Raw genomic sequence first — 26,778 nt, forward strand, 5'->3', positions numbered from 1 at the left:
GCTGAACTGCCACTTGGTGGATCCCTCAGGCTGCTGTGCTCCACAGGTGGGGGTGCCTTCTGAGTGTACAGAGCGCATTCTTGCCTGTGCTGGGCAAGAGTGAGGGGTACTCACGTGGTAGCTGAGACACTGCTGCTCTCAGTGTACAGTGTTCCACAGATGGGGCCACCACAGCGCATTGGGCACACCCATGGGCCGGGCTGCAACTCCAAAAGGGTTTGCACAGGCCAGGCTGTCCCTGCCTCCCCTTATAGTCACATGTGGCTACTGTGTGAGGATCCATGAATGGGCTTGCTGCCACCAGTGAGGGGGAGTGGGGCGCTTACTCAGTTCAGGGATCCAGTCCACCCCCCTTCAGATGTGTAGCTGCGTGGATCTCTTGAAGTCCTGTTGTGCTGTCAGGGAATCCTCTGCTGGCTAACGAATGTCCATTTAGTTGTAACTTAAAAGGGAGAGACTGAAGGAACAGCTCCCTCCACCAGGAGGCTGACATCACTCTGTCAGATCATTTTACATTCCCACCAGCCATGTGTGACAGTTCCAATTTCTCCATGTTGCCAAGTCTGGTTATTTGTATGTCTTTTTGATTATGGCCATCCCAGTGAGTGTGAAGTAATATCTTACTGTCGTTTTGATTGGCATTTCCCTAATTACAAATGATGCTGAGTATCTTTTCATGTGCTTATTGGCCATTTGTGTATCTTTTTTGGGAAAATGTCTATTCAAATCCTTCACTCATTTTTAATTTGGGTTATTTACCTTTTTATTGTTGAATTCTAAGTATTCTTTGTATATTCTAGATATAAGCACCTTATCAAATATATGAGTTGCAAATAGTTTCTCCCATTCTGTAGGTTGTCTTCTCACTTTGTTGTTAGTATCATTTGAGGTACAAAGATTTTTAATTTTGATGAAATCCAATTTATTTTTTCTTTTGCCACTTGTACCTTTGATATCATATCTAAAAAACCATTGCCTGATGCAAGGTTATGAAGAGTCCCTCTTATGTTTTCTCCTAACAGTTTATAGGTTTCACTCTCATACGTAGCTCTATGATTTGAATGATTGGACAGGTCCCTTTCAAGACAGTGACCATGTCTTTCCCCAACGATTTTTGTTCAACATTAAACTGAAGAGCCCTTTTCCCTGTCTCAGTCCTTGTCCATTCACGTACAAATTTATCCAAGTAGTTCATATTTTGGTTCTTGAGAGGTTAGGAGCTGGGTGTGTATATAATAGGTAGAATAAGTATTTGTCAGACAAATGTATTTACTGGGCAGCTACTGTGGAGCTGGAGCTAGAAAGATGAGTAAATTACACTCTTGTCCTCAAGGAGAAAATACACCAGTTGGAGCAAGTCCAGTCACAGTATTTCTTTATTCAGCATCTTGAAGGGCCCAGCACGAAGCAGTGGTAAAGAAGTACTTCTCTGCTTTTATTTATGGAATGGTGGGCTAAGTACAGAGTAGGGCACTTAATCCAACCCGAGAGGAGGGGGCAGTTGGGTGGGAGTGGAGAGAGAGTGAGGAAGTGATGACTGAAGGGGAGGATGTCAGCTGGCTGAGGAGGCAAGCAGACAGAGCCGACCTTCAGAGGCCTGGTCTGAGGACCATAGAGGACTGTGCATCTCAGCAGTGAGCATCGGGCTGTGTGCGGTGAAAACAGCACCTCCTTCACCTGGAAAGGGGGAGTGGTGCAGGAAATCAGCACTGGACTGTTGGGGGCCGCCCAAGGCAGACAGCTGGCTTCACTCTCCTTTCTGGGTGGCCTACAACATAGTTCTTAATGGGGAAGATTTCATAGGCACAAACTCAGAGCTTTCCAGATGACATTCTGCACAACACAGCATGCTAGGATATTACCAGATGCCACTAGACAAACGCCGAGGAACAGCACAGCCTCAGGGGCTGGGGAGTGGCTGGCACGAAGCCTCAGAAGAATCATGGAGATGCCAGAAGGCCTGGGGCTGTGTGCTCTGAGAGGCATCTGAATTTGGCCCTTTGGCAGCAGTTGGAGTGGCAACCAGACAGCAGAAAGTCAAGGCGAGTGGGAGCTGAGGAGGTGGAGGCAGAGGGCACACACCACTCCTGAGGGTCCTGGGAGAGGGTGGAGAATGGCATGGCAAGGATTCCCACCCCCCTGCCTGACCTCCCCTGAGCCAGGCTGACAGCCTCTCCCCTTGGATGTCTGTTTCCTCCTCGATGTGTCCCCGTCCCCTACCCTGGCCTGCGCTACCCCGAGGCACCCCATTCTTCCAGCTGTCATGACTCTAGGACTTCTCTCAGAGTCCACACCCAGCCACCTGAGCATCCTTCCGACTTTGCTTCTGCCTCTGCTCTCGGCCCCCATTTCTCTCTCAACTCTACAGCAAGAGCCCTTTGCAAAGTTTAACTCAGGGTCATTGTGAAGGTAATGTCCCATTACCCTCTCCTGGAAGCAGCTGGCACCCCAGCTGCCCATGCTGCCCTGGCACCCTGGGCACCAGCCACTGTGGGCTGTCCTTCTCATGTGCCATCTGCTCTCCTTAGATACTGCCTCCTAGGCCCCTGACCACTGGACCATCCCCTCCTTGACCTTACTGTTCTTCGCTCTTTATCACTCTAGGCTCTGCAGCATGAGGTCCCAGGGCAGTGGGCAGTCTTGCCTGTTCCATGTCCCCAGCACAGTGGAGCTGCACACAGTAGGTGACTGTTTCAGTTAATGGATGCATAGGTGAAGGGGAGCATTTCGCTTTTGCTTTTTAGGAGACTGGAGAATGTTTTCAGGTGAAGAAAAAGAGCATGAGAAATGTAGATGAGGGTGGTGTGTGAGGCTTCAGTGAAACCAGGAGAAAGATGGAAGGTCAAGGGGGACATCCCATCCTCATGGGCAGGGCTGGACGTCAACTGGGGGTGTTGTAGGGAAACAGTACCACTGCTATCTGACCCCAGACCATCATCTCAGAGTTGTTCATGTGCTTTCTCTTGAATTAATGAGTCTGGTAACGAAAGCCTGTCATCTGTTCATGGTGAACTTGTAGGAACGAGGATCTCTCATCTCCATCTGACAGAAGCAACTGCCCCGCCCAAGGAAAGGGGCACATTTCACTCAGGCCAGGATAGACCCCTCCTGGCTGGCTGCTCTGGTGGGCTGGTCAGTGCATAGTTCAGTTCCCAGCAGCACGCACGATGCTCTGAGCATCCAGAGCCACAAAAAAATGCAACACATGTCTCAGGATCGTCAGCTGTTTGTATTAAGGCCACTCTGACCTGCTGAGCAGAAGGCAAAATCCTCTGCTCAGACCCAGCTCCGGGCCTATGCTGGCTGAGGCCCACTCTGGGCCCACTTCCCCGAGCTCATGGGGCCTGCCCTCTCCCGGCAACTTCAGTGTTACACCCGCATTGGCCTATTGCCACTGTAAAGGAACGCACTGTCCCCCTGGGCGAGGACAACAGGGTACCCAGTGGTCTCTGCTGTCCCCAAGTGCTCAGCAGACCGTGTAGGTGACCTCACTAGAGGCTGAACCCAGGCACCACAAGACTCAGGAGCAAGAGCGGGTTTATTCAGATCTGCGGTCGGTTATAAATCTGGTTTGATGTTTGGTCATAGGCCCCAAAAAATGCCATTGTTTTGAGTTTACGTCAAAATACAAAGCCTAACATTTACAGCGTGAAAACTTAAAAACAAAAGCAAACTTGGTTTAAAATCACTGTTGAGGCGTTGTTCTCTGCGAGCGTCATCTGTGCGATGAAGGCAGGCACGCAAGACCTCAGGGGATGGTTTCTGACAGTGCACACAGAACCGTTGTGTCGTGTGAACACTCAGGTGTTATCGAACGGTACTGCGTCTCTGAGCACTTTATTTTATTGAAGATACAAATGCTTTTGATCGTCTTTGGTTGTAGACCAGATGCCCCACTCGGCGGCCCCACCGCCTCCCCTCCGCCCACAGGGATGAGAGCCCAACCCGGACCAGGTGGTGGTGCCAGGCAGCCGCTGTGCACCGTACTCGATGGCTCGGGGGCTGGAAGGGAGCCAGAGGGGAAGCACTGTTCCTTAAGCATCTGGGCTCCTGGAGGATCTTTTCTCCTTCAATGCAAAATCACACGGCCGAGCCTCAGGATGGCGGGGAGAACACGAAGGAAAATGTCCCTCGCTTTGCCAAATGTGGCAAAAGGTAGCTTTAAAATTAGGAATCAGAGAACTGTCATCTAATTTCCTCACCAATCGCTTTTAGGGTCTTTGATTCTTTCCTGAAGCCGGAGGCTGAGCTACTGTCCTGGTGTCCCGGGGGGAGAGGAGACTCGCCACACACTGCCTACCTCAAGGACAGCGAGGGCAGAGGCCAAAGCCCCTCCCAGGGACACCCTGACTCCTGCGCTTCACACGGCTAAACCCTCAAATGGCTGAAGAAGGGAAAGGCCTCGAGAGCCACCGCACTGCGGGGCCTCCAGCTTACGGAAGGAGGGAGGGCCCAGTGGCTAGGTGACTTGTGACCCTTTGATGCCGCGTACCTCTCATTTCAGGTTCTTCCGGATGGTTCCCAAGCTGTAGGAAAACACCCCCTAGAAGCTCAAAGGCAACTGGGCTCAGGCTCGGAGGTGGCCTTCCTGGTCTAAGGGAAGGGCCGTGAGGCCATCCCACTGACTTGCCCAGGGACACGGCCAGCCCACGGTCAGAGGTGGTGCAGCTTGCCCCGCTCGGTCAGCAGCGTCATGGCCACGGCGTAGAGGAGGTAGCCCAGCACGAGGAGGAGAGTGCAGGGCAGGGGCCCGATGCAGAAGAGAGAGGCCACAAAGAAGGCCAGCAGCAGCGACAGCAGCGTCCGATAGCTGCCCAGGAAGCGCAGGCTGAGCCTGGGGCCCTGGGCACGGCTAGCCGTGCGCCCCCGCTGCACAGGGCTCAGCAGGTGCCTGTCTGCCAGCCCGGGCTCCGTGAGGTGGTAGCGACAGAAGCTGCCGAGGAAGTCGGCCCGGGAACACAGGGCTGCCATCTGGCCTGCGAACTAGAGCACAGAAAAAGGCCTGGGGATGGGCACAGGTCGGGGACTGCAGTCTCCACCTGGCTTCTCCCCAAGACTGGGGAGGACGGGAAGGGGGCACAGAGATGAGGGTGTGGCCCTCCTGAGCACACTCACCCTGCAGTTGATGGCGGAGGACAGCCGGAAGAGCAGGCGGACCAGGCTGGCAATCTCATAGCTCCGGATGGGCTGCAACTCCGCGTCCCCCTGGTACTCGATGTCAAACTTGCGCAGCCCGTTGATGATCTAGAAGCAGCAGGAGAGGAGAGCCCCAGATGAAACCCAGGCCATGGGCACAATCCAGAAAATACACCTTTGCCAATGACTAAGAGGAGATGTGTCTGCTCTGGGGGTGACGGGGGAGACAAGGACAGGCTGGTGGGACCTACGGTCACGCTGCCTACAAAGCCAGACCCCTGCGGGACACAGGCCTTACCTGGTATCGGCCCAGGGGCGTGAGGATGAGTCCGTCCTCCCCCACAATGCAGTCTGGGAGCTGCTTCTTTCCATTCTCATCCTGAGTTGTCCCCAAGGCAAGTGTGAGCTGGGCGAGCTGGGCCTCGCTGAGCTGTCAGAGAGGAAGCCCCTCATGAGGCAGTGGCCGCTTCTCACCACCGCTTCCAGTTTCCAAGGGGAGGGAGGAGACTGCTGTTCACCGCCCGGGCCTCTAACAGTGAGAACGAGGGAACCCAGACATGACATTGCAGGTAGGGGCCAGCATCTCCTACCAGAGGAGCCCAGGGGCCCCATGCAGCAGGAACCACACCAGGTCCTGGCAGGTGGCCGGTCCTGCCTGGGCATGGGGTGAGGGTTGTGGCACCAAACCCCAGGAGGGGAGAGCTCCACGGCTCATACTCGGAACATCTGGCACAGGTACTCCAGGGCCTTCTCCAGGTACTCATCCGTCTTGCGGACACTGTCTTGTCCCAATTCATCCAGGTCGTTGGCTGCATAGGAGCCATTTGTGTCTGTGGGGCAGAAGCCCAACCATGACAGAAAGGGCCGGGCTGCTGCGCTCTCCCCACACTGGTCAGAGAGGCACTTGGCAGTCTGCTTGGCCTGCGTGATGAGCTGAGCAAGGCGCAAGACCTGTGGGGAGACGGGCAGGTCAGCCTGCTTCAGGGGTGTCACCTCACACCACCCAGCCACCAACAGATCAGATGGCCAGGAGGGGTGGCTTCCATGTGACGAGGATCTTTAAAGACTAAGATGTGTACTCTAAGTGTGGGAAATTCCCAACAAACACGGCCTTTATTATCAGAAAAGAATCAAGGGCCAGCCCCGTGGCTGAGTGGTTAAGTTCGTGCTCTCTGCTTCGGTGGGACAGAGTTTTGCTGGCCCAGATCCTGGGTGTGGACATGGCACCGCTTATCAAGCCATGTTGAGGCGGCGTCCCACACAGTAGAATTAGAAGGACCTACAAGTAGAATATACAGTTATGTACTGGGGGACTTTGGGGAGAACAACAACAAAAAAGACTGGCATCAGATGTTAACTCAGGGCCAATCTTTAAAAAAAAAAAAAAAGAAATTAAATAATCAGACTTCACTGCACCAAAGGCGCCGGGCTGTAGCAGCAGCTACTTGACACCAGCCTTCCTTTTCTCTTTCCTGAACCAAGCGGGTCTTCCCTGTGTGCTGGGGCCCGGAAGACCCCCGACTCACTCACCAGTGTCCGGACCTCGGGCCCAAACATCGGGGTGTACTTGCAGTCCTGGCCCTCCAGGCCGTAGACGTGGCTCTTCACCTTGAAAGAGTTGTCGGTGACAGCAGGCGGCCATGACGACAGGAAGCTACTGGTGAATGGGGGAGCTGCGAGGAGGCGGTGTTGGCGGTGGGGGATGACCAGCTCGGGCTCCAGGAACAGCTGCTCGCCTGGAAGGCAGGATCTGACTCTGGCTTCGGCTTCCAAGGGCGCAAAATACCCAGCTGCCACGGACAGGCTTCCTGAGCTCCTCCAAAGGTTTCTGAGGGGGTGACCGCGTGGCGTGGAGCCCCTCACCAGCAGGAAGCCAGAGAGGCCAAGGCCTCACAAAGCTGGCTGAGACGAAAGCATTACTGGGACCGAGATCATCTCTTGATGCCACCACCAGGGTCACTGGGGAGCCGAAGCTTGGAGCTCTGCTTCCCCTCCTACTGGGCACACCCGCGGCCACGAGTCCAGCAGCACCAGGGTAAGGCGGGCAGCAGCCAGGCTCACCCCATCACCCCGTCACTGTGCCCCAGGGGTCCCCACAGCACCCTTCACCAAGGCCACCCACAAGCCCATGCGGTGCACGCAGGGTCTGTGGGTCCCTCTTTAAGTGCTGCTATCTGCCAGCAAAGGCTTACCTTTCTGGATCATTTCAGCCAGGTTGGGCTGGGCAAAGACTTTGGCCACTCGGAAGACCATGAGTGCGTTCTTGGGGCTGACCAGGTCAGTGCGGAGTGCACGACTCAGGAAGCCCACAAAGAGCTTGGTGTACATCAGCAGGTTCTCCTGCACGAAGGGTGCCCTGGGGATGGAGGAGTGTGTCAGGGGCCAGACCTCCTTCTGGAGGCAGGGCTGCACTGGCCTCGCCTCCACTGCACCCTGCTCTTTCTGGGGTTCCACATTTTTCCCAGCCATGACCTCATGGAGGTATCACAAATCGGGGCTGAGGGGCTGGAGGAGGCAGGACAGAGGCAGGGGAGACTAGGCCCCCTGCAGACAAAGGAATCTTCCACAGGACGAGGCTCTTTCCTACAGGATCAAGGCCACTGTAGCAGAGTTGGCCAGGGCCCAGAGGGGCGCACAGGGGAAGGTGGTCAAGGAGCAGAGGTGCCAGTGGCAGGCCGGGGTGGGCTGCAAGGAGATAATGGGAGGCAGTTTTGGCGGCTGCCATGCAGGGAGCTGGTGAGTAAGGGTTGAGGGGCAGTTTGGGGGTAAGCGTGAACCATGCATCTGGGACGATAATGGCAAGGAGACAGTTTCTGCAGGAAATCCATCCCAGGGCCCAGGCAAGACACAGCAGGGTCAAGGAGGGGGCAGACTGTGCTCCCACCCTGTGGGCCCTCAGAGAAGAGCCCCAAGAGGCCCCTCAAGCAGGTCCCCTCAGGGAGGATAGGGTACCAGTGCTCACCATCTCTCCGACACACACCGGGCCTGGGAGTCACTGCTCTGAGCCTGCTTCTCAGGCGCATACCTCCAGGGCTGCAGGTAGCTCAGCCACATCTCCAGAACCTGGGGAGACACGTGTGCCCCAAGGGCCCGGTGACTGGCACGCAGGTGGCTGTGGGCTAGGCTTTGGGCCGAATCCTTGTGTGGCCTGAAGCCAGTTCCCGGGAGGAGCTCAGGGAGCAGGTGCAGCCCGAGCCACGGGCTTCGGCTCTGCTGGGGAGGGCAGGGGTGCCACTGGTTCTGGTCTCTTCCCATGGCCCTGAGAGTGAACAGCTGAGTCCCTCCCATGTCTGCCCCCCAGGACCTCTGTCATCAAGGGCACATGGAGGGCAAAGGCGAAGCTGTGACAGGCTGACACTCACGGCTCTGAACGACGCGTCCAGGGGCCAGTGGCCGAAGCAGTGCTGCAGGAAGAGGTAGAGCTTCTGCTGGACAAACCTCGGGACAGCGGCCCTGCAGGGAGAGGGGAGGGTCACCTCCCGTTTGCAAGGGTCGGCTCTGCCAGGGGGCACCCCTGGGGGTGAGGCCTCCTACTGTAGCCCCATTCTTCAGAGGAAAGGACCAAGGTTCAGAGAGGTTAGAGAACGTCAAAGGACACACAGCACACGCACAGCTGACCCAGCATGGCTCTGTGTGCACTTCACCTCAGCTCACCCCACACAAGTTGTTCACTCTGCTGGTCCCAGTGAGCCTGAGAGTCAGGCCACCACCCCAGCCTTCTCCTGACGTGGGGGGAGCAGGGAGCAGCGCAGAGCGCGGTCTCCAGTCACAACTGAGCCACCTGCTGTGGAGGTGCTCCCAGCCCGCTGCCTTTCCTGGGTGCTCTGTGGAACACTGTCAACGCAGAGCTCCCACTCCTGCCCAGCGCTGGGAAGGATGGACAAGGTGGAGCAGCAAGATGAGGCCTCGGCCCAGCCAGCCTGGCTCTTTCCACTGAAGAGGGCAAGCCTGGAAGGAAAGGCCACGGCAGCCGGAGAAGCAACTGGGCAGCCCCGACCCGGCTCTGTTGCCAAGACTCTGAGGGGCCTGTAGGGGGTGAGGAGACAGACCCAGGAGGGGACAAGGTGATTTCCCACCTGCCCCAGCCTGCAGAGGTCTCACACACCTGGGCAGATGTCACTGTGGATGACATGTGTGTGTGGGACAAGGAGGCGGCCAGCTGGGGACAGGAACCCTGCCGATGGCCCCGTACCCACCGTTTGAACTCCTCCAAGGGGCTGGCGGCGTGGGAGTGGGCGGAGGGAGAGAGCTGCTCGGCCTTCAGGCTGTGGGAGAAGGCGTGCAGGTGCTTCAGCAGCAGACGCACCACCAGCACATGCTCCTCCGTGGGCATGAACGGCTCCTAAGGTGGGGAGGGCGTGGCCTCAGGACCACGCGGTCAGGAGGAGGGCTCCCAGCTCTCCCTGTGCTCGGCCCCCAGGGCTGACCCCACTCAGCCTGGGCCTGTCTCTCTGCTTCCCTGACAGGAGAGGTGGGCTGGGCTGGCAGTGGGCCACCGCAGGCCCCACCTGTGCCTGGCACCGGGCAGATGAGCCATGTGCTGCTGGGTCTAACGGCTGGGTCTACCAGAGACAGGCTCAAAGCGGTGAAGCGCCTGGCCCAGTGCCTGCCGTGCGCCCTGGGACGGCTTCCTAAAACAGACACGTCTGCCAAGGGCTTCCCTGCGTGCTTCAGACCCCTTTTCTGCACCCTCTGTGGGCGACTCAGGTCACTGCTGCCCATCTGGGTCCCCAGCTCCCAGCTAGCTGGAGGAGAAGGAGCAGGGGGCAGGGCAAGCCAGCATCCACTGTGATCTGGATTTGGGGGTCCCCTGCCCACCTCCCGGGCATGTGCAGACAGCTCACTGGGGCCACGGCTTCCCCTTTTGGGTGAACCCCTCCCCAGGTCCTCTTCCTGCCGCAACCCCACCCTCCCACCTGCTCCCCCTCCTGGACACGGCTCTTTGGGGCTCAGCCTATGGCAGCCCTTCCTCCCTTACTAATGGACCTGTGGTTAACACAACCCCCAAACCAAGCCACCCTCAATCTGGAGCCAAACTTTCGATTCATGGAGTCCATGAAGGATCTCTGAGACCCAGACCTGAGAGGAGAGCCGAGTGCTGGCCATTCAGCAATGGAGATCAGGGTGGGGACCCTGAGGAAGTGGTGGACGGCATGGCTCCCAGCTCTGGGGTGTCCAGAGCGACACGCTCCTCTCCTACCCTCATCCCCAGTCCCCTGGGGCCTCCATAACCTTGACAGAGGAGCATTTAGCAGCCGTGTCCAAATCCCATGCAGTGCTGAGGCTGGCACAAGCCCCACCTCCTGGCACATCCCAGGTGCAGCAGGCCTCACACGGGCCCCAAGCCCCAGCCCTGGCGCCACTGCTGCCCACAGCCCCGTCCACTCAGCTCTGTTATGGAAACACTGCCGCAGGCCCAGGTGACACATCCCACGGGGCACTACATCTGGGGATGGAACTCCAGGAGGCCAGAAGTAATTTTCTTTTGCTTATCTACATTTTTTAAGTCTTTGTGCAAGGAACTTGCATTGTTTTGAGAAAAAAGGAAGATTTTAATAATAATAAGATTAAAAGGGCATCTAAGACCATAGGGCACCAATGCCAGGCCATGACTCCCCACCGGGAGCCTCCCCTCTCTCATTCCTGGCCCCTTGCTCTGACCCTGGTTACCACCCTGTCGGCTCAGGGGAGGCGAGCGCATCCACTTGGGAACAGGGACCCCTGCCCTACCTCGTCCCACCTTCTGCGGTGTTTCTGTAGAGCCAGGCTCCCCCCACATGACCCCAGCAACCACACTGGAACCCTCTCGGGTGATCTTCCGTCTAGGTTTGTCAAGTCAAACTTATTTTCCTCCAATTCCCCACCCTCCTGAGCCAAATCCCCATGGGAGTCTCTGACTATAGCTGCACATGGCCTCCTCCCCTTTTAAGGACACCTTTCCAAAGCCTGCAGCATTTCTCAAGGGCCTGGCTCTCGCTGGAGCTCTGTATGCCTCTCCCAGGGCTCTCGGCCCTCCTTGGAAGGGAAGGCAGCCAGGATGCTTCTCCAGGGACCCTGCTTGTAGCCAAGTGAGACCCTCCCCAACAGAGGCCGGAATGGCCCCCACTCCTGTGCCCAGCCGTCCACACCAGCCCTTCTGGACTGTTCCTTTCCCTCCCCCTTGCAGCTGCTGCTTCTGAGCGGGAAACTCGCTGTGAACTGCACTCACCATCCCATCCCAGCAAAACGTGATTCCTCATCTTGTTCTCAAGGTCAGTGCTGTGTGTTCCCACCCAGGGTGACTGGACGGGCCCTTGGCCATGAACACGGCTCCAGATACACGTTTGTGTGGTTCCTGTCCAGACTTCCTGGCAAGCATCTTGTGAATCAAGGAACCACAGATTGTTGGCCTGAAACAGCCTCCAGGTCTGAACTCCACATCACTGACCTCAGATTTGTCCACACACTGGTCACTTCGCCTAAGCAGACCACAGTCGCCATGAGATCACCACCGGTTCTCATCCGCCTCTAGAGGATTCCACGAGGCCACAAGAGGCCAGGCTCAGAGGAGAAGGCCAGGCCCTGGCTCGCCCAGGGATTGACAGACTCTCTGGGCTGGGGGCTGAGCACCACATTCTCCTTACACTCTGCCTCACACATGGCTCGGGTTGGCAGAACCATACCACCCACAGGTCCCAGGGCCTCTGCCTCCTCAGTCAGTTCCTGAGTGCCAGGCCTGCACCGCGGGCCGCGGGCAAGTCAGGCCACTGCAAAGGCTGCACCATTTCGCTCCCTCGAACCAGGACCAAGCACAGAGCCCTCCAACACCTGAGAACTGCAACACCTCAGCTGGCTTAGGGCTTGGCTAGGCAGGTTCTGTGATCCCATAGCAAGCCGGGGTCATCTGCCTTGCTCCCTGCCACATGATGCACACCCCAACCCAGGCTAGTCTGCAAAGCTGGGGCTGGGCCAGGTTGAAGGCTGACCCCTACTGCTCCCTCCTCACACACATGGGCCTCAATCTGCCTGGAACAGGTCTCTGAATCACCCCCAGCCAGCCCCCTGCCAGCCCCTCGCTTTACCACTGCACTGACGTTAGCTCTGTGGCTTACACCACGGGCAGGCGTGAAAAGGAACAAAACGAGAGCGGCCAGTACTTGGTAGGCGTGGAGGGCCTGGAGGCTGGGTTGGGCAGGGCTGTGGAGGGCGCTGGAGACACTGAGTCGGTAGTGCAGAACCTCCAGCTGAGAGACAACAAAATAGAGAAGCCAAGAGAAAAGGTGGGGGCGGGGCAGGGGCAGAGGGCAGAGGAGAAGCGGAGGCAGGGCAGAAGGGAAGGGGAGAGCGGGGAGAGAAAAAAAGTGAGAACGAGCCCAGAAGTAAGGAGAGAAAACAACAAAAACAAAAGCAGGTCAGTGACAATCCAACAACCACAGCCCAGCAGCCTCAGGCCAGGAGACATCCCCTCTCAGCCGCCCAGACCAGCCCCACCCTCCGGGGGGTGGACCGGAGCCAGGCCCGAGGAGGGCATGCTTCTCCACCTCCCAGGCAGAGGGACTAGGGAAGGACAGACCCTCAAGGTCACCTGGGCAGCCCCCTCCATGTCGCTGGGGCCTGAAGGCCTCTCCAGCTCCCTGAGGTCAGCCACACTCACTCTCCTTCCAGAGGGTCCTGCTCTCTCTCAACCCTGATCACAGTGTGTGCAGTGCATGCATGCTGCCGCCCACCAGAAGCCCAGGGGCCTTACTGGGACACACTGCCGGCCACCAAGGCCCTGAAGGCCCTGAGGCTCACAGAAACTTTTGAGGAGCCAGTTCCACATGGAGGCCTCTCTGGCCAGGAAGGAAAAATATGTAATTTATTGGACTTCCCTGGGTTGTCCCGACGAGAAATTCACTAAGGCGATACATGATGTGCTCAATTCCTGGCTCTAACATCCAATCAGTGTCACGTCCTGAACGGATCCCTCTGCCTGGGGATGGGTTCCCAAAGGCAGCACAGGCTCACCTGGCACCCTCTACACCCCACATTCCAGAAATAGCTCAAGTGGCCCAAACACTCATCCGTTCTAGTTCTGGGAAGATCAGCCTCTACCTCACCAGGACCTCCACCCTCCAGATACAGAGCCTTCCATCAGTTCCAATGTCAGAAGTCCCTGAGAATCTGACCACGGCCACACACACCCTGAGGCGGCTAGAACCCTGAAGCTGGGACAGCCATGGACACCGGGGACAACAGCTGAGAGGGCATGCTATCTGGCTCCCAGCCCAGGACCCTTAGCCCTACCTGCTGCAGCATCGAGGCCTGCTGAAGCAGCCCCCTTCAGCCAAGCACAGCTCAGAGCCGGCCCCGCACACATCCTGCCCCGTGAGGGCCAGCCTCCCACCTGAGCAGCATGCCCCACTGGGCTTCACAGAGGAGAGGTCAGAGCGCATGTGCCAGACTCTGAGGAAACAGGCACAGCCAGAGACACGCAGAGCAGGGCTGGGAAGGAGCAGAGCAATGAGGTGGGGGCCCTTCACAGCCTTCCTCCAGCCAATCCTGGGCTTGGCTGCAGCTCTCAGGGAGGGCTGAGGGAACACACAGGTCCCCCGTTGGGTCCCTGCCCCTACCTGCAGGAACGCAAGGCAGGCCCCACAGTGGTCTGCAGGCTGCAGGGCTGTGGCTGTCCTTACGACTGGCCCCTCCAGAAGCCCCACTCGGCAAGCTGGGGTCAATGGAGGCCTGGGCCTCTGGGAGCAGTATACACGGGACCCTGCCCAGCCATGGACCCACTGTGGGACCTCCAGGAGCTGCACCTCCTGCATCCCTAACACCAGGAACACTGACCCCAGGGCTCCCAGGAGACACACAGTGCAGAAGGCCTTTTGGCTGGCAGATCTACTACTAAAAATTAAGATGGGCGTGCTTCCACCGGCTCAGGAGACAGAAAGAGCAGACAGGAAGGCAATACAGCAAAGCGGCCTCTGCAGATCAAGCCACACGCACAGGGGCTGAGCAAGGCTCCCAGGACCCCAGGGGAGAAGCCCCCTGGCCCGATTACTCATGCACTGGCCAGGAACATGCAGCAAGTCTGCTCTGGAAGCAAGAGGGCAGTGCAGGGGCTTTGCAACATGAGAGGTCCAGGACAGAGTCCTGGCTTTCCTCGTCCTCCCATGTGACGCCAAGGATGGAGATTTACGGTGCCCTGCACTTTAAGAGAGCAGTGGCAGGGGCTGCACACCCCCAGCGTCCATACAGCAGAGCACTGGGGCCGCAGAACTGGTGGCCAAGGCTCTGAAGCAGGAGAACCACGGCTTCTCCCAAGAATCACACAGCAAAACCTGCAGGCTGCCCTCCTCAATTTTCACCCAGGATCCGTAATTCTTAGGGAAGCCCTCGAGAATTCTATCTGGCAGTGACAAAAGCCAAGTGTGAGGAACAAACTGGTGCACAGAAGCTGTGGACGCAGTTACAGGCCAATGCTGCCTTCAGCAGCACACAGTGTGCTGCCCAACAAGAGATGGGGGAAAAGCGAGGAGAGGACAGGCCAGGGCGTGTGTGGGAAGGTGTCAGACCCCACCCACCCCCAAAATGGCTGCCTGTCAACGCTCTAGAGGAAGTGGAGGGCAGCGTGGGCACCAGGGTGGGCTGGGTCTGCCAGGGGCCACCTCAGGGGGAAAGCAGGAGGCACTGTGACGGTAGAGGGGACAGACCTGGACGTGACTCCCAGAGGCATCACAGCTCCCCCAGCCCCAGAACACAAGCACCACAACTTCATCTGCTCATGCTGCCAGGGAGGCGGCTCTGGGATTAGCACGGGGAGGACCCCAGAGAGCACAGGCCTCCAGCCCTAGGGTGCAAACCCACCACAGAACAAAACCCACCTGCTGTTCAGCAACTCAGTGAGGGGTGAAGGTGGGTTTCTGCTTCCCACTATCCAGCCCTCAGAAAGTAGCTGCGATCGAGGACAGGAAGCAGCAGGCTGACCAGGCACACCAGGGCCAGAGCAGGAGATGGGAAAAGGCTGTGGCAACATACCTTGGCATGAGGGGACTGCATTTTTTGGTACATCTCCAAGGAATAATGATGAAGCCACATTTCAACAAAAACCTGCAAAAGAGTATTAGCTGGTCTAATGATGTTCAACAAGGCATCACCACCATTTAATGGGGAAAGGACAGTCTTTTCAACAAATGCTGCCAGCAACCAGGATCTCCACATGCAAATGAATAAGCAGGACCCTTACCTCACACCACATACAAAAAATAACTCAAAATGGATCAAAGAGTTAAATGTAAGAGCTGAAACTATAAAACTCTTAGAAGCAAACGGGGAGAAAACTTCATGACATTGAATTTGGCAATGATTTCTTAGATACGACTCCAAAAGCACACACTACAAAGGAAAAAAATAGACAAACTGGACTTCATGAAAATTAAAAACTTTTGTGCATCAAAAGGCACTATCGACGAAGGGGCTGGCCCCGTGGCCGAGTGGTTAAGTTTGCGCGCTCCGCTGTGGGCGGCCCAGTGTTTCGTTGGTTCAAATCCTGGGCGCGGACATGGCACCGCTCATCAAACCACGCTGAAGCAGCGTCCCACATACCACAACTAGAAGGACCCACAACGAAGAATATATAACTATGTACCGGGGGGGGGGGGGGGGGTTGGGGGGAAAAAAAGAAAAAAAAAAAATCTTTAAAAAAAAAAAAGGCACTATCAACGGAATAAAAAGGCAAGCCACAGAATGGGGGAAAATATTTGCAAATTACATATCTGATAAGGGATTAATATCAGGCTATATAGAGAAACCCTAAAACTCAGCAACAAAAATAAAACAACAACTGAATTCAAAAATAGGCAAAGGATTTGAATAGACATTTCTCCAAAGAGGACAAGTGGCAAACAGCCAATAAGGACCTGAGAAGATATTCAACACCACTAATCATTAGGACAATGCTAACCAAAATCACAATGAGATACCACCTCATAGCCATGAGGATAGTTATAATCAAAACACAGAAAATAACAAGCACTGGTGAGGATGCAGACGAATCGGAACCTTTGTGCATTAATGGAAGGAATGTAAAGTGGTGCAGCTACCGTGGAAAACAGTAAGGTGGTTCCTCAAAAAATTAAAGAGAATTACTGGATGGTCCAGCAATTACACTTCTGGGTATATACCTCCCAGAAACTGAAAGTAGAGTCTCAAAGAGATATTTGCATATCCGTCTTAATAGCAGTATTATTTTCAGTAGCCAAGAACTGGAAGCTACCCAAGTGACCATCAACAGATGAATGGATAAACAAAATGTGGTATATCCATACAATGGAATATTATTCGGCCTGAAGGAAGGAAATTCTGACATGCTACAATGTGAATGAACCCTGAAGACACTATGCTAAGTGAAATAAGTCAGTCCTAAAAAAAAAATACTGTGTGATTCCACTCATCTAGATACCTAGAGTAGTCAAATTCACAGAGACAGAAAGTAGTGTGGTGGTTGCCAGGGGCTGGGGGAAGGGGTAAATGAGCAATTATTGTTTAATGGGTATAGAGGTTCAGTTTTACAGCATGACAAAGTTCTGCAGATACATTATAACCATGTGAACACATTTAACACTACTGAGTGTACACTTTAAAAGTGTTAAGGTGGTAAATTTTATGTATTTTACCACAAGTCCTAAAAACTTTAATTAAAAAAAAAAAAAAAAAGAGCACGAGCATTTCAGTCCAGGAAATAACCCTCCAGTTCTGCCCTGTAAGCTCATCTTGGTGGCCTGCCCTCCTCACAGGCTGGCAGAGCGAAGGCCACATCAGTGTGGGCCACTGGAAGCACCAGGAGACCCTTCTGTGAACACAGATGATAATTCCAGCTGTCCGACCTCCCGGTGCTGCTGTGACAACAACATGGAAGCCTCAAAAAGCACAGCAACCCACACGCCAAGAGTGACGTACAGGGTAGGGGGGACAGAGTCCCATTTTATACACATTCCAGGCTGTCAACAAGCAATGCTTGCAGTTACCAACTCAACAACTCCAGAATCCAGGGTCAGAACCAGCCAAATTCCTCCAAGATGTGTTTGGAAGAGACACTCAAGCCTGGGGGGTGCCAGCGGTGCACTGTGGAAATGAGCCAGCCCATGCCTGAGGGAGGGTCTGGAGCCCGCATATGGGCAGACAAAGGGTCCCGCCGCCACCCTTTTGTTTTTTGGGGGTTTTTTTGGAGGAAGATTAGCCCTGAGCTAAGTACTGCCAATCCTCCTGTTTTTGGCTGAAGAAGACTGGCCCTGGGCTAACACCCATGCCCATCCTCCTCTGCTTTATACGTGGGACGCCTACCACAGCATGGCACTTGCCAAGCAGTGCCATGTCTACACCCAGAATCCGAACCGGTGAACCCCTGGCCACCAAGAAGTGGAACGTGTGAACTTAACCGCTGCGCCACCAGGCCGGCCCCTCCACCACCCTTTTGGATCCCCTGACATGGAAGGGCTGGGGGCTGCCTGCCGACTGAGGTGAAGTCTTTGAGGGACCTCTCCACTCAGCGTCATAAAAATGTTGCTGGCGTAGGGTTTATACCCACAGGATGGTGATCCCAGGAAACATAGACATGGGAATGGGTCAGAAAGGCCAGGTCAGGTGGGGTGGGGAGAGCATTTACACGGATCCATTGGAAACTAGAAGACTGCACAGCTATTACATCACCATGAGAAAAACAAAACTGTGGACAGGGAATCCTGGGATGAAAAACACTCCCAATGACATATAGGTTAGACAGGTGGGCAAATTTCTTCCATCTCTGTTTTCTAAACATCACAGTAGGAAAATACTAACAATTTAGAACCACCCACAGGATGAGGGGCAGTCTTTAGGCCTCTGCCCCACAGGGTAGAAGGTGGCTGAGCAGTTTATTTGAAATGGAAGCAGAGAAGAGCTGCCTTGGCTCTCACCTGGAGCAGAGTTTCTGACCTCCAGATCTCATGGGAGGCAGGGTCTGCATTCACAGATGTCTGATGAGAGATGTGTCGCTTCAGGAGGCTGGTGTGGTGGAGGCCATAGGAAGCAAAAGGCATGGCTGGCGTCCTGAGGGAGACACAGAAGCAGGCCTTAGTTAGGGACTCCTGCTGGCATAAGCAGGGGCGATCTGGACTTCAAAATCAATGACAGCAGTAATGATTACAGTCTGTTCAATCATACAATGACCCCCAAGTCCATGTTGATACATACAAATAAATAGAAGACAAAAGTCTTCCTTACCATAGGGTACCCACTAATACATGTAAGAGTGAGGAAATCAGAAAAGCATCAGTTGGCAACCAACTTATTAATAGCTGATCTGGCTGAGGATCATCAGGGGATGCTAACACTAGTGATAACTGCATAGTCTTAGTATATTTTCCCACTAAATCCCCCTTGTTAATTAATTTGGGCACAAAGTCTTTAACTTTACAGCAGGAAAACCTGGCCAACACCCCTTAGCCCAGTGATCAAGCTAATGTCACCAGTAATGGGGGACAGACACCCTGGGCCACAGCTGCAGTGCTCCTTCCAACACCCACCCTGGGCCTGATCCAAAGGAAACACCTGAGAACACCCACACCCAGGCTGCACACTTTAAAGGCGTGAAGGTAAGGAAAGACTGAGGGACCGCTCCAGACTGACGGTCACTAAAGTGACAACTGCATGCAGCGAGTGGACCTGCTCTGGGTGCCAGCCAGGCAGCAGACATTAGCAGGGCAGCTGGTGAAACCTGAGTGGGGTCTGAGGATTAGATGGTGGCCTGGTAGCAATACGAACTCCCTGATCTGGATGGAAGTGCTGTGGTTATGAAGGAGAATGCACCGCTTTTAGGAAACACACTCTGAAACATTAAGAGGTTACGGGGCATCACATCTACAACTTATTCACATGGCGCAGAAAGAAACCTATGCAGATAAATTGAGAGAGGATGAAACAATTAAAAAATCTGGGTGAAGAGTCTCTGAAAGTTCTTAATGTTGTGTGCAGCAACTTTTCTGTAAGTCTGAAATTGTATGTTGAAACAGCAAACAAAATTGGGCCTAGAAAACTGCCTGGCAGCTGAAGTCTGCCCTGGAGAGGGAATGAACCCGGCCCACCCAAGTCCTCCTTCTCGGCCGCAGCATCACCAATGCCAGGGAAGCCTCTCCCCACTTCTGTGCCCCCACTTTCAACGCCTTTTCCTTGGGGGCATCTGTCCACACGTGGGAATTTGGGGTAATGGCATGGCATGGACCAGCAGATGTGAGTGACCAGCACCTGCAGGAAAGAGCCTGCCTGCAGCCTCCCAGGGAAGGCAAGGGGCCAGTGAGGTGGAGGAGGGCTCAGAGGAGCACAGGCGGCAGCTGCCGGGGCAGAGGGGTCTCCTGGGGAGAGTTGGCCAAGAGGCCCCACGTTTAGGGCTCAGCAGTCCCCAGTTCACCCTTGGGCTCAGGCTGGTGCTCATTCCCCTCCTGCACAGTCCAGCCTGCTTGGATTGACACAAAAGGCTCTTCACCCCAAGGCCTCTGGTTCAGGCCAAGACTTGGTCCTGGAGCCCACACAGATTCCTACTATTCTCATTTGTCCATGGGTCAACCTTCCATGGCCTGCCTACAAGTTCTTTCTCTCCAGAACCATCGGCCCAACATCATCAATCAGCTCTCACCTTCAAGTCATCTGCCACCCTGCTCACTGCCTCAGTGTGAGGCTTGGGTGCTGCATGTGATGGGGGCTGCTACAGGCAGAACACAGCCTGTTCCCACATCAGAGCCAGGCCCTGTCAATGAGGCCACAGGACCTGACAGCGCAGGGATGGCTCCCGAAAACCAAAATACAGATGTCCTCCTCACCCTCACCCTCCAGTCTGCCTCGGCAGGTGAAGATGGGGAATCTCAGGTATAAGAAAAATCAGGGAACCCTGGACAAAGAGTGGCACCATCGTCCCCATAAGCAGTGCCCACTGACTGGGCCACTGCCTCGGGGAAGGGCCAGGCCTTAACGGCTAACAGGAGGCATTGGCCACCTCAGGCACTGGCCAAGAGCCTTACCTGGGAGCTGGTGAGGGGCTGGGCGCCCCCGGACTGGAGGAGAGTAGGGGGAGCACATTGCCTTCTGTGGGCAGAAACCATGAGAGGTACCTGTCCACCAGGATGAAATAGGCACAGTCTGAAGTACGAATGTGCAGGGCTCCGGGGAGTGGCTAGAAAATGAAACTCACATTAGCGTGTGGCTCTGGGTGTCACCCCAGGCTGCTGACCCCAGCAATCGCAGGCTTGACTCAATGCAGGGAGGCCGTGGGACGTGGGCTGTGTCCCCGAGGCCGGCCCACGAGCACCCAGGGCAATGCCAGAAAAGTTCCCACTGCAGAGGGCCTCACTAGACCCCTCAGTCCTGCCAGCATGTGAACACCCCGGCACCTCCACCCTGACCCCACGCCCAGCAAGCACCTTCTGTGGGAAGCCTCCCTGACCGCCACCTGGGGTGCTCAGGTCACCCCACACTGGCTGGTAAGTCTGCCCACCAGCCTGTCGTCCTCACTAAGTAAGGATGGCTTGAAGGGCAAAGGCTGGAGGCAGAATGAAAGGAGGACCCGCAGAAAGGAGGCGGGAAAGGAAAAGGAGAAACAGAAGACAAGGAAGGGCCGACAGGTGGCACTCGGGCAAATCCAAGCTCCCTCTTCTCCGTGTGAAAACAAGAGCCCGGGGTCATGGCCCCCACCCTTCACGAGGGGCTTTGCAAAAGCAAACCGCTCACAGGCATCGCTTCTGTACCTTCTGAGTGATGAGGCTCAACGCAAAGAAGAACAGGTAATACTCAAACGGACCTGAAGGCAGTGTTAGGGGCAAATAGCACGGTTGCTGGCCACCCCCCAGCACTGTGCTGGCCACCCACAGCCTCCCACCCTCAGGGCTGACAAAAAGGATACTGAGAGCCAGGTTCAGACCGAGGCCCCCAGGCGGGGGAAACTGGACCTTGTTGTGGTACAGAGGGCTGTCTGGGAGCACGCGCTCCTGGATGGAGGCCTTCACGGGACCCTGCGGGGAGAGGGAGGCGGGTTTGTGGGCAGGTCCCGGCACGGTGCCCCACATGTGGCACAGCCCTTTGGGAAGGCTGTTGAGGAGACCAGTACAGAGACCCTGCCCGTGGGACCAGTGCTGTCTCTGCGTGGCACTTGAGCAAAGGAGCCTTCACAAAGATGTGCAAACAGCAAGGACAGCAGCTGTGCATGTGTCTGAGTGTAGCCAGGCTCTTGATAAATCCCATCTCCTGTGCTTCTCATACCCACCAAGCAAGTCACCCCTTAATTTGCCCTGCAGGACTACAAACCTGGAAAAACAAAGTGACCAGTCACACGGCCCTGCCTATCACCAGGCGGCATGGCGCTTTCCCCATTGGCAGAGTTTGGAGTGATCTTTATAAAAACCACTGAAGCTGCAACTTGTGATGCCTCCTGGGCCCTGAACAGACACTGTGGCTTCTCTTGCCCACTGTCACAGCCCCTCTGAGGGCTGGCCCACCCACCACTACCGCAGCCGCTGCATAGGGCTCTCCGCCCCCAGCATGGCTGTCCTCACATGGTGTACTTACAGGCAGGTAGGAGACCGGAAAATCAAACTTATAGTCTTCAGCTTGCAGTTTATAGACCAGCTTCATCATCGGGCCACTGAAGATGAAATGAAACCAACAAGCACAGGGCAAATGAACTACAAACCATCTTGCTTTGATTGTTTTTTAACTTTGAAAAATAGAGTGATTTAAAAATGGGGTGGGCTGGCCTGGTGGTGCAGTGATTAAGTTTGCACGTTCTGCTTTGGTGGCCCAGGGTCACTGGTTTGGATCCCGGGTATGGACCTACGCACTGCTTGTCAAGCTATGCTGTGGCAGGCATCCCACACATGAAAAGAAAAGTAGAGAAGGATGGGCATGGACGTCAGCTCAGGGCCAGTCTTCCTCAGCAAAAAGAGGAGGATTGGCTGCAGATGTCAGCTCAGGGCTAATCTTCCTAAAAAAAAAAAAGGGGGGGGGGTCACAACAGGAAAACACCCAGCCCCTCAGGTGACAAACCTACTTACCCAGGGTCTAGAAATTCCATCACAATGCTGTACTCTACAGGGCTCACACGTCCCTGTAAGCAGCGGAGGTTCCAGCCAACGAGGACGCCATCCAAGCTGCCGAAGATGCTCTCTACCAGCCATGGGAAGATGGTCTGCAGCTCCTGAAACAGCATGCCAGTGAGGCTTTGGGCAGGCTCGCCGAGGACCAGTGCCCATGGACGGGCTGTGTGCCATGTGGGCCTCCCCGCCCAGCTCTAGTCTTGCACCACATGCTGCCCACCTCCCTCTCGGGCCCAGTGCTCTGAGGATGTCACTCCCTGGTTCAGAGACCCACAGGAACCCTGGCACAACAGTGCCAACAGGAGGAGCAGCTTTGGATTCTTTCGCTGTGGTTGCGTGGCATAGCAAGCAAGACTGCTTCACGTGTCGGCCAATTAATGAAGTCAGTCTATGATTAAAAGGTTTTTAAAAAAATGTCAGAAATTTCTGATCTGAAGAGAGTTTTATTAAAAAGGGCCTCAACCTCCTGTCTCAGAGTGAGCCCTTGAAACTATGACTTACTGTCATTTGGTAGTAACTCCTTGTCCAGGCCAACTTCTTGCACTTACTTACCCTTACTATTTGACAATTCCACATGTGACGTAAATATACGTTTTCAGTATTTACATCAGGGTTTCCAACCTTGGCACTGCTGACATTTTGAGTTGGACACTTCTTTGTTGTGGGGGCTGTCCTGTGCACTGTGAGATGGTTACCGGCATGCCTAGCTCCCACCGACTCAATACTAGTAGCACTATATGCATCTGACAACTAAAAATGTCTCCAGACATCGCCAAGTATCCCACATAGGACACAAGCATCTACGGTCGAGGACCCCTGGTTTACGTGTTCACATGTTTAAACGTGTCTATAAACGTGACAGTCACAATACCAGGTCAGGCCTCCACAGGCCAGTGCTCAGACGTGAGGATCAGTAATAACGTTTCTTAAGGAGTGTCTGAGTCACATCCCAGAGACACTAGCAGAGCTGTACCTTTGCTGGAAAATCTTCAATGACTTTAACCAAGTCTTGGCAGCGCTGAGCAAAGGGTTTATTTACAGAGTCAGCTTTCAGGCTAGCCTAGAAGACAGAACAAATCAAAAAAATCAGGAGCATATTCATCTTGCAGCTTTTGCTGATATTCTGGCTCAAGTCAAAAGAGAAATCCAAATGCTGGGCAGGACTCAGACACACACCACTGGCCTGATTCTCCAACACCTCATCCATCAGGTCATGTATGTGTCAGTGGCCTAAAGGATGCTACTAGAAGAGAGGCAAGGTCCTATGCTCTCTAGACCAGTGATCCTCAGGCTTGCTTCCCAGCACCCTCCTTCAGGCACCTCCAGTTACCTGAGAGAACTGCACATTAGCATAACAAAAGTGACTTCCATCTGATCCGAAAGCAAGGGGTCAGCTCCAGGGTCAACCCCACAGCAGGAGAGGACCCCTATTGTGTAGGGCACCCCTCAAAGACCACAGAGCACTCATCCAGTGTGCACACATGAACTGGAGATTTCCCATGACTGACCACTCTTGATTCACCCCACTGTGATCACCAGTGAGAATGACCAATAGTATGATGGTGTCATTTGTTGTCATTTAAGTCCTCTTAACCAAGATGTCCTCTACTCAGTAGATAATGAACCTACTAAATTCATCACCTTAAGAAATAAGGCAAGAGCTTGCACCATAGCCTAGTGGTTAAGTTTGGCACGCTCCGCTTTGGTGGCCCAGGTTCGGTTCCCAGGACCTACACCACTCATTGGCAGCTGTACTGTGGCAGTGACCCACATACAAAGTAGAGAAAGACTGGCACAGATATTACCTTGGGGTAAAGCTTCCTCAAGCAAAAAGAGGAAGATTGGCAACAGATAATAGCTTAGGGCGAACGTTCCTCAGCAAAAGAAAAAAAGAAATAAGGCAGGCTAAAAACCGCAGATAGTTTCAGCCAAGTGCCGACACTAATCATGAAGGTGATGGAGAGAGAACATCGAGGACAAGGACTGAGGACATATACCTGAGGTCACGGGGCGCAGGAAAGCACTATGTGTCCTGACTCCACGAAGAAAAGAAGCCTCCATGCAAATGGATAAACATCCGGAGGAAATGCCAGAATTTTAACCAAGAGGGTTTGTCCACTTGCTAATGGGGGCAGAGTCCACAGAGCTCAGGCAGAGGCGGAGACCTGAGCTGTTCAGGCCATGGGGCAGATCTGTTGGCTCCAGAGGGTGCACTGAGGAAGAACGTCCCAAGTAAAAGTTTACGGAAAGCATCTTCTAGGAAGTGAAATTAGAAACTTTCGCCACTGACATCCGCCTCACACTAACTTCTCAGGATTATGCTTAATGCTTAAGTATAGTTCTGGTGGCCCCCAGCATAGCCGTGTCCCTCCATTTTTCACTGACAACAGTCATGATTATTAAAACACCTCACTTTTGTGTAAGGAATTACGAGACGTGACAATTCGGACCTACATCCTTTTCACTGCTCTTCCCCACACCCTGGGAAATAAGAAAACGGCGTTTGAATCAATTCGTCTTGTAGATGAGACAACCAGGGCTTAGCGGTTGAGTAACCCCAAGGTCCTGCACCAACAGGAGGCAGAGTCAAACCTAAGGATTCTAAGCCAGTCCAGTGTTACTCCCATCACACGCCCCAGAACACCCACGGGAGAGTTCTTCCAGCCTGTGGAAAGCAGGCTCCAGTCCCTCGGCTACACGAATGTCCTCATGCCACACTCACCAGTAGGAAGCTGGGCTGCTGCAGGTGAGGGAATGCCATGACAGCTCCCGTGGAGGTGGAAACCGCCGTCTCAGGAAAGCACTGTGGAAGCAAGAGGAAACCTCAGCACCTGCCTCCGCAGAACGCTGCCCGCCTCACAGTGTAACACAGGGACAGGCTGGTGACCACCCGCTGCAGGCCAGGCCCGCGTCCCACGGAAGGCGCCTCTCCCGCGTGCACAGCGCCAGCCTCACCAAGCTCGAGGGGGGTCCTCGCCAACGCTGGGTGGCGCTGGCACAGCCCTGCCAGGAGCCGGGCTGGTGGAAGGGCTCCCCAGCACTTCTCACTCAACCCTGGGGGGCAGGCAGACCTCTACAGACAGCCCCCAGCGCCCCTGCCCCGCTAGGCACTGAGGGGACGGGACTCTGCAGACACCGCGAGAGCCTCCAGTCGGGGGGCCGCTGCAGAGCAGCCGCGGAGGACAGGCGGGAGACGCAGCCCCCGTCCCACAGCCCCAGGGAGCTGCTGCCGCCTGGACGGGCGCGGAAGCAGAGTCTCCCCCAGGGCCTCCGGGCACAGGAGAGACGGACGCCGCGTGGCTGGGAGGCAGCAAGCGCAGGGGCTGTAAACCTCTGGCTTCTTAATTAAGCGAGAACAGAAAGCCCGGCCTCACACCAGCCCCGGCGCCGCACAGACGAGCAGCCGGAGACGGAGAGAAGCCGAGCCCCTCGCCCTGGCCGGCGGGTAACGGGCAGGGCCGGGAGCCACACACACAGACCTGCTCGCGGTCTCTCAGGGGACAGGCGGCCATGGCCTCCGTGTCGCCTCGGCTGAACGGGGGCTCGGGGGGACAGCGCGCCCAGGGAGCCTCTGCAAGAGCCGTCAGGATAACGGGACCAGCTCCGCAGACGCCCGCCTCCGCCCCGGCCCCACACGGAAGACCCAGGCCCGGACGAGTAGACCGGAGGCGGGGTCCCCCGGAGGGCTGTGCCCACGCCGAAGGCGGGCTGCGGCGGCGGCCGAGGGCTGAGCGGACACGCGCGTGTCCGCCGCCCGGCAGTGCGCCCTGCTGTGAACGCCGGCTGAGGAAGACGGAAGCCCCGCCGCAGGACGGGGCCCAGGGCTCCCGGGAAGAGGGCGCCCGCTCCAGAGCGATGCGGTGGCGCGGAGGTGAGAAGAGAGGAGAGCACCCGCGCTCAGGGGCGCCACCCGGGCAGCGGCGGGAGGAAGAGGCCGCAGGCGCGACCCAGGCGTCTCTCCGCCTGGGCCCGGCTGCCAGCACGCCTCCCGCGCCTCCCGCCCCGCCCTCTGGAGCGGCTCCCGCCTCAGCGGGCTCTTCCGAGAGCCGCAGCGCCCAGCGACGCCGGTCGCACCACCCCTCCCCGCGGCCGCTCTGCTCCCGCTCCGGCTCACCGGCGTCCTGTGAGGCGAGCCTCGGCGGCCCCTCCTACAGATGGGGAAACTGAGGTTCGGAGATCGAGCCACACGGGGAGGAGGGCTCGGGGGCCACACCTCTGGCTGACCCGAGGCTCCACTTTAATCGGAGCTCCCCTCCTCCGGCCCGCTCACCGCGCGGTAACCGAGCACCGCCGGGACGGGCGCGGGAGGCGGCAGGAAGGTGGCAGGGGAGCGCTGCCGGCCCGGCCTGGCCCGGCCCGGGGCTCGCGGAGGAACGGCGACGGCTCCGGCGGAGGTTCGGGGAGGCAGCTAGGACGCGGGGCGGTCCCGCGCACGGTTCCCGCCACTCACGTATGGGGTCCCCAGCGTCGCTTGCCTCAGGGACAGAGGCTGCCGTTCAGTTACCGAGCGCCCAAATGTCGTCATCAAGCTGCGCGTGGCGTCTCGTCCCCTGACTGGGCGGGA

General features: G+C 55.8%; 1 protein-coding gene across 9 annotated transcripts; it reads right to left on the minus strand.

The window, feature by feature from the left end:
- Positions 1 to 1,420: 1,420 nt before the first annotated feature.
- Positions 1,421 to 26,762, minus strand: SMPD4 (sphingomyelin phosphodiesterase 4). 9 transcript variants are annotated; one of them, XR_006885344.1, is made up of 21 exons: positions 26,665 to 26,762; positions 24,937 to 25,017; positions 23,188 to 23,274; positions 22,173 to 22,315; positions 21,688 to 21,763; positions 21,026 to 21,134; positions 20,871 to 20,923; positions 20,148 to 20,299; positions 18,051 to 18,183; positions 15,136 to 15,207; positions 12,198 to 12,359; positions 9,333 to 9,478; positions 8,499 to 8,589; positions 8,099 to 8,199; positions 7,329 to 7,492; positions 6,667 to 6,872; positions 5,854 to 6,087; positions 5,435 to 5,566; positions 5,116 to 5,244; positions 4,493 to 4,983; positions 1,421 to 1,677 (listed from the first exon to the last, which is right to left on the minus strand). XR_006885344.1 is itself a non-coding variant. In XM_046640261.1 (21 exons), exons 5-21 carry the CDS (start codon positions 22,190 to 22,192, stop codon positions 4,654 to 4,656), a joined length of 2,310 nt encoding a protein of 769 aa, XP_046496217.1. In that variant the 5' UTR covers positions 22,193 to 22,315; positions 23,188 to 23,274; positions 24,212 to 24,427; positions 24,937 to 25,017; positions 26,665 to 26,692; the 3' UTR covers positions 3,822 to 4,653. The 9 variants fall into 9 exon arrangements, 8 of the variants coding, with proteins under 8 accessions (XP_046496217.1, XP_046496216.1, XP_046496213.1 ...); XM_046640261.1 differs by lacking the exon at positions 1,421 to 1,677 and adding an exon at positions 24,212 to 24,427 and having other exon boundaries at positions 3,822 to 4,983; positions 26,665 to 26,692; XM_046640260.1 differs by lacking the exons at positions 1,421 to 1,677; positions 26,665 to 26,762 and adding exons at positions 24,212 to 24,427; positions 26,329 to 26,658 and having other exon boundaries at positions 3,822 to 4,983.
- Positions 26,763 to 26,778: the final 16 nt, after the last annotated feature.

Source organism: Equus quagga, chromosome 15, assembly GCF_021613505.1.
Source record: "Equus quagga isolate Etosha38 chromosome 15, UCLA_HA_Equagga_1.0, whole genome shotgun sequence".
Lineage (NCBI taxonomy): Eukaryota > Metazoa > Chordata > Mammalia > Perissodactyla > Equidae > Equus > Equus quagga.